General features: G+C 48.6%; 2 protein-coding genes across 2 annotated transcripts in view; one reads left to right on the top strand and one right to left on the bottom strand.

Moving 5' to 3' along the window:
- Positions 1 to 14,232, top strand: part of ECEL1 (endothelin converting enzyme like 1) — a 134,115-nt gene that overhangs the window by 110,660 nt on the left and 9,223 nt on the right. The gene's annotated exons all lie outside the window — the stretch shown is intronic.
- LOC146064228 (uncharacterized) lies at positions 3,279 to 5,016 on the bottom strand. The gene is made up of 3 exons (XM_083177475.1): positions 4,940 to 5,016; positions 4,373 to 4,441; positions 3,279 to 4,077 (listed from the first exon to the last, which is right to left on the bottom strand). Exons 1-3 carry the CDS (start codon positions 4,983 to 4,985, stop codon positions 3,386 to 3,388), a joined length of 807 nt encoding a protein of 268 aa, XP_083033601.1. The 5' UTR covers positions 4,986 to 5,016; the 3' UTR covers positions 3,279 to 3,385.

Here is a 14,232-nt window from a genome sequence, read left to right as displayed (position 1 = left end):
AATATAAGAGGATGAAGCAACAAAAAAGTATCATTTTACATCTAAATCAAGGCAGGGCTCACAATGCCAGCAAAGTTTCTTCTTTGAATAGCGGAATACAATAATAATGTTTTCTATGTGAGCCTTATTCTAGTTACATTCATGCCTTGTTTGTGCTTATTATGAAGCAAGTAGATAAGCACTTTGTGCATTACAATACTCAGTAACAGAGCAGTGAATGGAATGTGGAACCTGGTGAGAAGATGTGACAGCATGCTTATATTATTTTTTTCAAATTTGATCTGGTCTAAACAAACAGATGAGAGACTGTTCCATTAGGAAATAATACCCCGCTGGAATATATTAAGCATGTCTATGGTGGCTGAACCCCATATTAGTCTTTAACAATGAGACATTTGTTATCTCCTTTGGTATTTAATGAGCATGGATGAACACATCTGCACAGATTGACAGGGTTTTAGTTGATGGAAAAATAGTGTGTAGTATCTGTGACTATGGGGCTGATTCAGATGTGGATGCTGTAGTACATCTGTTGTGTGCAGCGGCTGTGCAAAAGAATGCTAAAGCTGCAGGGGGCATCTAAATTAAAAGGATGCCCATTGTCGGATTCTCTGGTTCGCTGCTGAGTCAAGGATAATGCATTGGCTCATCGGATATTTGCGTCCGCTCGCCACGCTTCGGGCTCGGTGGCTCCCTGCGCTCGCCACACTATATTAAATCCACTCCATGCCGACATGGATAGTGGGGGTATGAGCGTACTAACTATAGTGGGCGCCCAACTAAAATATACAGTACAGAGTTAAGTGTACACACGTTGAGATTTGGCTAGATAATCAAAATCTCCAAGAAAGGGTAGTCAAAATCTGCCAACATTTCCCCTGCTTACGATACGGATTATTTTATTATTTATTCATTTCCAGCTATTTATATAGCGCACACATATTCTGCAGCGCTGTACAGACAATATTTGAACATTCACATCAGTCGCTGGCCCAGTGGAGCTTACAATCTATATTCCCTACCACATGCACACACGCACATTCATTGTAGAATATTTTTTTTTTTATTGGGAGTCAATTAACCTACCAGTATATTTTTGGTTTGTGCGAGGAAACCAGAGTACCCGGAGGAAACCCACGCAAGCACGGGGAGAATATACAAACTCCACACAGTTAGGACTTTATGACCTCAGTGCTGATAGACACTAATGCTAACCATTACACCGTCTGTGATGCACGGCCCCACTTAGTGTTGCCTAGTATAGATAGACTCTGCAGACAAGGCAATTTTGACTAGATCACAGACTATCATTAGTTAGACAAAATCATCTAGTCAAAATTGCTTAATCAAAATTGGTCAATAGCCAATATCTCACCGTGTGCACACAGCTTAACCCTCAGGTTGTCTGACCAAATTAAGCTGACAGTCCACAGCCACTGGCTTCAGCATGCCCAGATAAAAAGGGCGACGCATCCATGTTTTCTGTGGCCACACCCAAAAGCCAGCAGCATGTCAATCAGGCTGCAGCGAGCACTGTGAGTGGCATCACATCACCAGTTTTGCATATGCACAGTGCAGCTCCTGCACATGCGCAGCTCCACAAACACTGCACCACTGCAAATCAATTTAAATAGTGTCCGATCTGAATCAGCCCCTATGTGATAAGAGATGAGGTTCGGAGAGACAGACATGCCAAGTGTAAAGGTGATGTTACCAGGTCGCCTAGATAGAGCACTAGTATATTGGAGTTATCAGTACAATACTCTGTAAAGTGCACAAACAAATAGTATATAAGGGAAGCACATGGACAGCATCTGTACCTGTCTTTATATTCAGTATGCATTGCATCTTCCCCTTACTAGCTGTAAAAGATAGAAACATAGAATTTGACGGCAGATAAGAACCACTTGGCACATCTAGTCTGCCCCTTTTTTAAACATGTTGGGTGACATTCTATGCTATGCGATTTTCTGTTTGTGGCGTTATTTAGACCACAAAATGGCGATATCGCATTTTTCTGCGAAATCGCCAATTTAACGTGATGCGTTAAGGGACAGAAATCGCATATTTTGTGCGTAAAGGTATGCGGACCAAAAGTGCGAGATTAATTCGCACTTTTATCGCATCCAGATGTTTTCCAATGCAAAACTATACAAACCGCTTATTTAATGCTATGCGCATTTGCAAATCGCACTTTTGCGGTGTCTATTTATCGCACTTTTTTCAGACCTGGTTCTGTTTGGCGCATTTGCACACACCTCATTTTGGTCAAGTGCGCACATGGTTAATTTCAACACAGGTGCCTTCATTATCAATCCCAAACCTCCCTACCTTAACCCCAACATTAATAAGGACACCTGTGAGGGTTTAATTCATGTAGATTTGTATGACTATTTTAAAATTGGTTATCTGTCATGTGTCCCAATTGGAGGGCAAACGCAGGAGGGAGGAAGGTGGGCAAAAGATGCTGGTTGCCCCCCCACTACTGGGTACCCCACGTATGTATGGTGCTCACCTGTACCTGGACTACCTGTCGGACCAACAGGTTGTGGGGATGGTTACGCTGAACCCCATTACCCTGTCGGAGTTATATGAGCAGGTGAGAGATGCTTGTGCCCATTTTGTGGGTGCCAACTATGTAGTGTCTGGCCAGCACTAATGAATGTGTGCCCTCTACTATTTGTCCACAGCCTCCACTCAGTCTGTGACCTCATGGGCCTTGGTGCTATCACAGGCCACTTTGTCTAAGAATTGTACTGTACTGTTACTTGCTATAAAGAAGTTGTTGCAGACATACATCACCAGGCGTAGCTTTTCTGGTAAGCACATGTGGCCTGTACTCCAAAATGTACCAGTGTTGGAAGTGTACTCATTAACAAATAATTGACCAGTACCACCGCTTTCCACCCATATTTAACCTAACACCAGTCCACAACAGATGCACATGGTGGTGCTGACCTATCCCTTGCTGATATCTACCTTCTAAGTACTCTTGGTCCATGTAACAATTAAGTTTTCTGTGAAACATGGCTCACTGGTGTTGTGGAACTACATGTTCCAGCATGCCCTGACACACTACAACCATTACAGTCCAAACCATGAGTGTCAGAGCCTGCTGGAAAATGTACATCCATAACCTTTGGCAGCCAAGGAGTTATACCACACTACTTTACTGCAACCCCATAGTCATATACCATTACAATATTTTATAAATCACACATTAATTTATATAGAGAAAAAGACACAAACACAATGGAATGCGGTTTGCAAATTTTACTTGTTATGAAGTAAACCATTCTGCAATGTAACATGTGCAAAATACAAACTGTGGGGCCATGTAGACAGATAGTTGGCCTTTTTTAATGTAGAAACACTGATGTAGCAGCTACCTTCGGCCAGCATCAGGCAGCCCTACACCACTTTTCGAGGCGGAACTAAGCCCACCACGGGTCCTCACACTACGACGGGGTGGGGAAGTGGGGGAGACACTTATTGGGGTGCTGGAGACACTGCTGAGGGTTGAGGTAGTGCCACCTCCCACATTGCCTTCCTGCTGCTGCTGTATTTGTGCCTGCATAGCTAGGAGGGCATTGGTCTGCGCTGTGCATGTGTGGGTTAGGGCTGTAAGACTTTGTGCCAGGCTCCCAATATGGCTATTCTGCTCACGTATTGCAGAAGTTAGTTCTGCAAAACGGCTATCAAGACTGTTGGCAATGCGCACTTGAGTGCCTACAGCTACCCTTACACTACGGGCCATTTTGCGCAACTGCAGGAAGGTGTCACGCATGTACCCCTGTATATTTCCCATTTGGAGGCTTTGGGAGGCCATGAATTCAAGCTGCTTGTCCTTGAAATTCACCAAGGAGTTAGCTACTTGGGAAGCAGTAGCTGGTGTATGGGGTTGCTGGGTGGTTGGGGGTGGGTTGGGTGGCACCCCACTTGGGGGAAGATCACTCTGGGACGAGCCCGGCATTTCTTCCTCTGCCGCAAAGGTGTCGACCGGATCAAGAATGATGTCCATTTCGTCTAGCACCAGTATTGAAGAATCTGTTTGGTTTGACCCTAGTTGTATAGCACCTGTGGATACAGAGAAGAGGTAAGTACTCATGCATATATAGGCCACACTGTCCTCTATACTGTTTTACATAGGCCTATAGATGGCTGACGCCCATACCTAGGGGTGTTATGCACTTACACATGTACCCCGATACTGCATGCAACAATGACACTATTAATATGTCACATGCCTAGCTCAGATTACACTCATGTCCGTTGCAATGTAGCAGCAGGAGCAGAATGTAGTGTGAGATCTTGTTGATGTGACATGGGTGTGTGTACTGTATGTGCAATGGGGTGTTGTTTAGTCATTTACCTGCTTCCACAGATTCTGCAGCAACGGGCCTTCTTCTCTTAGATGCTGCAGCACTTCGGGACGGACAATCTGTACAAGGAAAGATGGCCAGGCATTATGGACCTTGCAATGGAGATGCATTTTCAGAAAACATGCAGTGAATTTACAATAATGGACAATACCCCTTAGAAAAGGGCAGCATTATATCTGGACCACCCTTTGTTTAGTTTTCAGGCCAATCTTTCATTTCAGACTTAGTAGTAAACTAGTGTACACATGACAACTATAGGATATTCGGTGGTTTGTAGGCATGCCAGCTAAACCTCCATTACACCACAGGGTTTTTGTACACATACATGTTAGTCTGCTGCAAAGAATGGTACACTGTTAATCAATCAGATTAGTTGTGGAACTACAAGGGCCAGCATTATCAGCAATTTCAAAGCAGGAGCAGCCATTTTCTTGTGCATGACCTTGCTGGGCTATGTAGTTCCACAGCAGCACTTTACAAAGCATAACAATACAAGTGCACATTACAGGTATAATACATTGGCATGTATGTTACAGTTTGCATGGGGTCACACTTACCAGCTCGCGGTGGCGTTTGGGCCCTGTCGGTATCCGCCACATGCATCCCAGGCAGGACCTCAGGGGGGATGATGCGCTTCAGCCAGGGGCGGATTGGCCATTATAATTACCGGGAACTTTCCCGGGAGGCCGATGCTCCTGAGGCCAAATTTAAAGTTTCAGGCAGCAGGGGCAGCACTGAGCAGTTCCCTGAGGCTGGCCCCGCCCACCACACTGTGTGCTGCGTGCATCCAGCCCTGCTCTTCCTGGTCCTGCAGCAGCTCCTCTACGTGCTCTATGCTGCCTCCCCTACCAAAAGCATGCACAGACACTACAAAACAGATCATTGGGTGAGTGCATATTGGGTGTAATATTGATGCAGGGGCTGTGTGTAATGTACTGGGTGTAATTTGGTTGGGGGGGGGGGAGGCTGTGTATAATGTCCTGTGTGTAATTTGGTTTAGGGGGGCCTGTGTATAATGTTCTGTGTGTAACTTGGGGGAGGGGGGCTGTGTATAATGTCCTGTGTGTAACTTGGGGGAGGGGGGCTGTGTATAATGTCCTGTGTGTAACTTAGGGAGGGGGGCCTGTGTATAATGTCCTGTGTGTAATTTTGTTTAGGGGGGCCTGTGTATAATGTCCTGTGTGTAATTTTGTTGAGGGGGGCTGTGTATAATGTCCTGTGTGTAATTTGGTTGAGGGGGGCCTGTGTATAATGTCCTGTGTGTAATTTGGTTGAGGGGAGCCTGTGTATAATGTCCTGTGTGTAATTTGGTTGAGGGTGGCCTGTGTATAATGTCCTGTGTGTACTTTGGTTAAGGGGGGCTGTGTATAATGTCCTGTGTGTAATTTGGTTGAGGGGGGGCTGTGTATAATGTCCTGTGTGTAATTTGGTTTAGGGGGGCCTGTGTATAATGTCCTGTGTGTACTTTGGTTAAGGGGGGCTGTGTAAAATGTCCTGTGTGTAATTTGGTTGAGGGGGGCAGGGTGTGTGCATGAGAGCGGCAGGGTGTATGTATGTATGTATGAGAGCGGCAGGGTATATGTATGAGAGCGGCAGGGTGTATGTATGTATGTACAGTTGGGGCCACTCCCATCTTGGCAGGGGATGGCGATGGCGACGCAAGCCGCCATACCCCGCCAGCGCCATCTGCATAGCGAGAAGGGGATGCGCGCGCACGAGAGGCGCCCCTTCCGAGGGCGCTTCCAGCCGCTCCCCGCCGCCTGCCCGCACCCCCCCCCCCCCAACCCTGTCCCGTCGCCCCGCCGACGGAGATTGAGACGCGCGTCTCAGTCAGATGGTGAGGCAGGCCGCTGGCGGATTCGCCAGCAAGGAAGAGGCCTGCCCCATCTGTATGTATGTATGTATGTATGTATGAGAGCGGCAGGGTGTATGTATGTATGTATGAGAGCGGCAGGGTGTATCTATGTATGTATGAGAGCGGCAGTGTGTGTGTATGTATGAGAGTGGCAGTGTGTGTGTATGTATGAGAGTGGCAGGGTGTATGTATGTATGAGAGTGGCAGGGTGTATGTATGTATGTATGAGAGTGGCAGGGTGTGTGTATGTATGAGAGCGGCAGGGTGTATTTATGTATGTATGAGAGCGGCAGGGACAGGATGTATGTATGAGAGTGGCAGGGACAGGATGTATGTATGAGAGTGGCAGGGTGTATGTATGTATGTATGAATGAGAGCGGCAGGTTGTATGTATGTGTGTATGTATGAGAATGGCAGGGACAGGATGTATGTATGAGAGTGGCAGGGTGTATGTATGTATGAATGAGAGCGGCAGGGTGTATGTATGTGTGTATGTATGAGAATGGCAGGGACAGGATGTATGTATGAGAGTGGCAGGGTGTATGTATGTATGAATGAGAGCGGCAGGGTGTATGTATGTGTGTATGTATGAGAGCGGCAGGGTGTATGTATGTATGAGAGCGGCAGGGTGTATGTATGTATGAGAGCGGCAGGGTGTATGTATGTATGAGAGCGGCAGGGTGTATGTATGTATGTATGAGAGCGGCAGGGTGTATGTATGTATGAGAGCGGCAGGGTGTATGTATGTATGTATGAGAGTGGCAGGGTGTATGTATGTATGTATGAGAGTGGCAGGGTGTATGTATGTATGTATGAGAGTGGCATGGTGTATGTATGTATTTATTACAGTGAAGGTGTATGTATGTATGTATGAGAGCGGCAGGGTGTATGTATGTATGAATGAGAGCGGCAGGGTGTATGTATGTGTGTATGTATGAGAGCGGCAGGGTGTATGTATGTATGTGAGCGGCAGGGTGTATGTATGTATGAGAGCGGCAGGGTGTATGTATGTATGTATGTATGAGAGCGGCAGGGTGTATGTATGTATGAGAGCGGCAGGGTGTATGTATGTATGAGAGCGGCAGGGTGTATGTATGTATGTATGTATGAGAGTGGCAGGGTGTATGTATGTATGTATGAGAGCGGCAGGGTGTATGTATGTATGTATGAGAGCGGCAGGGTGTATGTATGTATGTATGTATGAGAGCGGCAGGGTGTATGTATGTATGTATGTATGAGAGCGGCAGGGTGTATGTATGTATGTATGTATGAGAGCGGCAGGGTGTATGTATGTGTGTATGTATGAGAGCGGCAGGGTGTATGTATGTATGTATGAGAGCGGCAGGGTGTATGTATGTATGAGAGCGGCAGGGTGTGTGTATGTATGTATGAGAGCGGCAGGGTGTGTGTGTGTATGTATGTATGTATGAGAGTGGCAGGGTGTATGTATGTATGTATGAGAGTGGCAGGGTGTATGTATGTATGTATGAGAGCGGCAGGGTGTATGTATGTATGTATGTATGAGAGCGGCAGGGTGTATGTATGTGTGTATGTATGTATGTATGTATGAGAGCGGCAGGGTGTATTTATGTATGTATGAGAGTGGCAGGGTGTATGTATGTATGAGAGTGGCAGGGTGTATGTATGTATGTATGTATGAGAGTGGCAGGGTGTATGTATGTATGTATGTATGAGAGTGGCAGGGTGTATGTATGTATGTATGAGAGCGGCAGGGTGTATGTATGTATGTATGAGAGTGGCAGGGTGTATGTATGTATGAGAGTGGCAGGGTGTATATATATGAGAGTGGCAGGGTGTATGTATGTATGAGAGTGGCAGGGTGTATGTATGTATGTATGAGAGTGGCAGGGTGTATGTATGTATCAGAGTGGCAGGGTGTATGTATGTATGTATGAGAGTGGCAGGGTGTATGTATGTATGTATGAGAGCGGCAGGGTGTATGTATGTATGTATGTATGAGAGTGGCAGGGTGTATGTATGTATGAGAGCGTCAGGGTGTATGTATGTATGTATGAGAGTGGCAGGGTGTATGTATGTATGTATGTATGAGAGTGGCAGGGTGTATGTATGTATGAGAGTGGCAGGGTGTATGTATGTATGTATGAGAGTGGCAGGGTGTATGTATGTATGTATGAGAGCGGCAGGTGTATGTATGTATGTATGAGAGTGGCAGGGACCTAGGGTTACCACCCGTCCGGGATTACTCCGGACAGTCCGGTAATTCAGGCTGGTTACTTCCCATGCACTGGAGGGACCCCGCCGGCGACTTCCCATACCCTGTAGGGACCCACTGTGTGCCTGGGCTGCCGGACCCCAGGGTGATGCGACCGAGCCAGCCCAGACCGTACCTGTCTCTCCCACGGCCCGCACTAACCACCGGTGCCGCCTCTTATCCGCAGACTCTCCTCCCATCACCCGGACAGCCCTGCCCCCTGACTTACTTTTCACCCACTATGACCCATTGACCACTATCTGTTTTTCACCCTCTCCATCACCCTCTATGCTCTCTACGGCAGAAATGTGGTAAAATACCCATTTTCAGGGATTTTACCCTATTTTTAAATGTAATAAAGCCCTACCAGCAGTAGCCTAATGTAGCGGTAATACCAGCTATACATGGCATTACCCTGTAGAGGCACATCGGCTTCTTTCCGCAACACTGGGAGCATTGGTAAAGGGACTCCCGGATCACAAACCCGGAAGTCCAGGCACCAGAGTGCATCACAAAGGGCATCTTTTTGGGAGAGCTGTCCTTTGCATTACAAATCACATATGTTAGTGTCTATGCGAAAAGTATTGGCACAATGGATGGCGGGATGTACCGCAAGTGGTTGGTACATCCTGCTCCCTGTCTCCCTCTGCCTTCTGTCACACTTTTACCTGTCCTTAGGTCTCCTCTATTGTATCACCTCACCAGTTTCTTTCTCCAGTGACTCCTGCTGCCTGTATGCCGACAAGTGTGTGTCCAGACTGCCGCTTGATGTTATGGGCATGGAGAAGAAGCAGTGAGGTACCTGTAACATTACCACCAGCTGTACAACACTCAGGGACACTGGTCATCACAGGAGCAGGTGAGCAGAACATAGTGACTGGGGAATATGTCCTCTCTCTCCCATATGTCTCCCTCACTCACTGACCCTGGTAAGAAAATGTATGAATGTTTCTGGATGCACCCACCTCATAGCAGTTACCCACTGCCTCCTTTGTCATCCTCTGATTCCTCTTTCCACCAATATCTCCCGGTCACCTCTGTCTGGCCGGACACCCACTAGTGACCTGGGAACATGCCCCCCTTTCTCTCCGCATGTCTGCCTCACTCTCTGCCCCTGGTCTCGACTCTCTCTCTATTTATCTCTGTGTCCCTGGTCTCTCTCTCTTTCTCTGCCTCTCTGCCCCTGGTCTCTTTCTCTGCCTCTCTGCCCCTGGTCTCTCTCTCTCTCTTTCTCTGCCTCTCTGTCCCTGGTCTCTTTCTCTGCCTCTCTGCCCCTGGTCTCTCTCTGCCCCTGGTCTCTTTCTCTGCCTCTCTGCCCCTGGTCTCTTTCTCTGCCTCTCTGCCCCTGGTCTCTCTCTCTCTCTTTCTCTGCCTCTCTGCCCCTGGTCTCTCTCTCTGCCTCTCTGCCCCTGGTCTCTCTCTCTCTCTCTCTGCCCCTGGTCTCTCTCTCTCTCTTTCTCTGCCTCTCTGCCCCTGGTCTCTCTCTCTCTCTCTGCCCCTGGTCTCTCTCTCTGCCTCTCTGCCCCTGGTCTCTCTCTCTCTCTCTCTGCCCCTGGTCTCTCTCTCTGCCTCTCTGCCCCTGGTCTCTCTCTCTCTCTCTCTCTGCCCCTGGTCTCTTACTCTCTCTCTCTGCCCCTGGTCTCTCTCTCTCTGCCACTGGTCTCTCTCTCTCTCTGCCCCTGGTCTCTCTCTCTCTGCCACTGGTCTCTCTCTCTCTCTCTGCCCCTGGTCTCTTTCTCTCTCTTTCTCTGCCCCTGGTCTCTCTCATTCTCTGCCTCTCTGCCCCTGGTCTCTCTCTCTTTCTCTCTCTCTCTGCCCCTGGTCTCTTTCTCTGCCTCTCTGCCCCTGGTCTCTCTCTCTGCCTCTCTGCCCCTGGTCTCTCTCTCTCTCTCTCTGCCCCTGGTCTCTCTCTCTCTCTTTCTCTGCCTATCTGCCCCTGGTCTCTCTCTCTCTCTCTGCCCCTGGTCTCTCTCTCTGCCTCTCTGCCCCTGGTCTCTCTCTCTCTCTCTGCCCCTGGTCTCTTTCTCTCTCTCTCTGCCCCTGGTCTCTCTCTCTCTGCCACTGGTCTCTCTCTCTCTCTGCCCCTGGTCTCTCTCTCTCTGCCACTGGTCTCTCTCTCTCTGCCCCTGGTCTCTTTCTCTCTCTTTCTCTGCCCCTGGTCTCTCTCATTCTCTGCCTCTCTGCCCCTGGTCTCTCTCTCTTTCTCTCTCTCTCTGCCCCTGGTCTCTCTCTCTCTGCCACTGGTCTCTCTCTCTCTCTGCCCCTGGTCTCTCTCTCTCTCTCTGCCCCTGGTCTCTCTCTCTCTCTGCCCCTGGTCTCTTTCTCTCTCTCTCTGCCCCTGGTCTCTCTCTCTCTGCCACTGGTCTCTCTCTCTCTCTCTCTCCCTCTCTCTCTCTGCCCCTGGTCTCTCTCTCTGCCCCTGGTCTCTCTCTCTCTCTGCCCTCTTTCTCTCTGCTCCTGGTCTCTCTCTTTCTCTGCCTCTCTGCCCCTGGTCTCTCTCTCTTTCTCTGCCTCTCTGCCCCTGGTCTCTCTCTGCCCCTGGTCTCTTTCTCTGCCTCTCTGCCCCTGGTCTCTTTCTCTGCCTCTCTGCTCCTGGTCTCTCTCTCTTTCTCTGCCTCTCTGCCCCTGGTATATATATAGTATAAAGCACGTTCCCAGCAGCAGGCCCAGAAGTGTCCCAAATTTATAGTTTGCAGGGAGGCGCAAAAACACCCTAGCCGCGGCCCTGCTCGGGGTGATGCTGCAGGGGGAGGTGATGATGATGATTTGCAGGTTGGGTGATGATGGTGCAGAGGGGGTCATATACATATATATATACAAATATACCTGCTATCTCCCTGTCACCCCAGCTTCCCCTGTTCCCCGCTATCTCCCTGTCACCATAGCCTCTCCAGTCACCCCAGCTTCCCCAGGCAGTCATCTGCTATCTGAGTCACCCCAGCTTCCCCAGTCACCCGCTATCTGCGTCACCCCAGCTTCCCCAGTCACCCGCTATCTGCGTCACCCCAGCTTCCCCAGTGACCCACTATCTGCGTCACCCCAGCTTCCCCAGTCACCTGCTATTTCCGTCACCCCAGCTTCCCCAGTGACCCACTATCTGCGTCTTCCTCAGTCACCCTCTATATCCTGGTCATTATTTAATTACTGATTACGGCATATGGTATACTATGTAATGGGTGTGTGACGTGTAATCGGCATTACATTGAATTTTTTTGGCACGCGCCTTCGGCGCGCACTGTCCTTGTTGACCCTCCTTTAGAAAAAAAATTGAGTCCTGGCATCATAACGAGTAATGGTCACTGTGGTGTATGGTGTAACATGTAATGGGCATCACGGTGTGTGGCTTACAGTGTGTCATGTAACTGGCATTACAGTGTGCAACATCAAGAATGGAATTGAAGCAAAGGTTAAAAAAAATGATAGGGCGGGTCAAGGGGAGGGGTTTGGGCAGGTCAAGGGGAGGGGCTGGGTGGGCCTTGGGGCGTGTCCGGGAATCTCTCAACACTACAGGAACCAGGTGTATGTATGCATGAGAGCGGCCATTATTGATTTGTTGCCGCCCACATGAGGCCACTTCCAGAATTTTTCCAGGGCCACTTTTAGTCCCCAATCCGCCCCTGACTGTCACTGAAGGTGGAAAAAAGAGCAGGTAGCTGGGTGGGAGACGCTGCAGCGCAGGAGGGTGAGTCTGTCTCCCTGACATCATTTACTTTCTCTCTTTCTCCATAATTCATTATCTTTCTCTCTCTCTCTCTCTGTTATTTTTTTCCCTTTCTCTAGCTTTGTGTGTGTGTGTGGGGGGGGGGGGGGGGGGGCACCAACTTTTGTCTTGCCTCCGGGCTTCCTGAACAAACTTACGCCACTGTGCCCTACCATCCACTAGGGCATGGTGGGAGAATAAAATAATGTACCGAGGGTAGCGAGGCACCGTGCCCGAAGCATTGCGAGCGATGCGAGGGGCTGCGGTTCAACTCCAACTGTGTCCATGTGAAAAACTTATGTCGACCTAAACCCATGTCGACCTTGACCCATGTTGACCTTTAACCCTGTCGACCTTGGGGCCAGTGGACCTTCTGGGGTCGACCTAATGACTGTAGACCTAAGTCTGGTCTGACAGATGTACCGATTCCGTTCATAAGAGGTGCTTCCCAGTGCTGCAACTGGGGGCATGATGCGTGTAAGTGCCGTTACTGCAGGTATTGTGTGTAAGCGGAGCTGCTACTGTGCTTATTGTGTGGAGGAGGAGATAATACTGTAGGCATTATGTGTATAGAGGGTGCTACTACTGCGGGCATTATTATGTTTAGAAGGGGAGCTACTATTGCAGGCTTTATTATATGTATAATGAGTGCTACTTCAGAGGCTTTTTGTGTATGAGACACTACTATCGTGGGTATTATTATGTGCATATGTGGCTCTGCTACTTGTGAGTGTTATGTGTATAAAGCGTGTTACTACTGTGGGCATTATCTGTGTATAAGGGGTGCTATTACTGTAGCCATTATATGTAAAGCGCACTATTGTGTAGTGTAAAGTAAATAAGGGGCACTACGCGTGTTGTTTAATGTGAATAAGATTGTGCTACTGTGTGGCATAATTTGTAATTATGCCACAGGCATTTTTCAGCACATGCCTATGGCATGCACTGTCCCTTTGTAAAGAATGGAAGGGTGCAAATTTATAGTTTGCAGGGTGGCGCCGAACACCCTAGCACCGGACCTGGGACCGAGAACAAGCCTGCTGAGGTGAATAAAATGAATATCTAATGCAGCCATATGCGTGCGCACGGGGTGGGGTGGGGGTTAGGGGGAAGGGGGGGGGGGGTTGTCTGGTGTGCCTAATGTCCAGGACACTCATTTTCTGGCTCCTGCAGTGATCGCCGATAGGACTGACTAATGATCGATGCTGCTCTATTACATTGCCTGTTACTCAGATATATTAATAACACTGAGGCTTATAGACAGCTTTGGATGTGCCCGCATCTCCTCCATTGTCTGCCTTCCCTGATGTCAGTGGGGATCTGTCAGCACTGCAGTACACCTGCCTTGGCCCTAGGAGTCACCCCTCACTCTCCCTAAGGCAGGCATGTCCAAACTATGGCCCTCCAGCTGTTGTGAAACTACACATCCCAGCATGCCTTGCAATAGTTTTAGCATTCCCTAATAGCAAAACTGTGGCAAGGCATGATGGGAATTGTGGTTTCACAATAGCTGGAGGGCCATAGTTCGGACATACCTGCCCTAAGGTACAGCTCACACTTCTTCCTGTCCCCGGCTCCCTTACACTTTAAAACCCAGCATCCTACCTCTTTCTTTTAACCCACCTTTAGTCTTCTCCTGGCTCCTGAGGATGGGCTGAGACTCATGGCCCGGTGTTGTATGAATGCCCCCAGGCTAAAGTTTGCCAGCCAGCCCCTGAATGTAACCGCATAATGTGACTCTATGACATCACGCTGTGCACACACCTGCCCACGCGGTGCCATGTCATTGGTGAGAAGGCGGAGGATTATATAGCATATAGCCTTCCTCTTAGAAGGACATGTTCAACACTGGCAGGCGGAACACTGACCCAAAAAGCGAGGGGGTTAGGGGAAATATAAGTGATCATAATTCAATATTTAAAATGGCAAAAATATTTTTCCTAATATAATGCACTGCGCATGCCTATGAATGCAGTCTGTCCTCCCCCTAGCCTGATACTGTGGCAATGGACTGATACAATTCTATTTATGGGCATTATGCTGTGTGGCATAATGTGTAATG

The sequence above is a fragment of the Crinia signifera genome, chromosome 3, assembly GCF_055691185.1.
Source record: "Crinia signifera chromosome 3, ASM5569118v1, whole genome shotgun sequence".
Taxonomy (NCBI): domain Eukaryota; kingdom Metazoa; phylum Chordata; class Amphibia; order Anura; family Myobatrachidae; genus Crinia; species Crinia signifera.
This window is presented reverse-complemented; position numbering and strand designations above follow the sequence as displayed.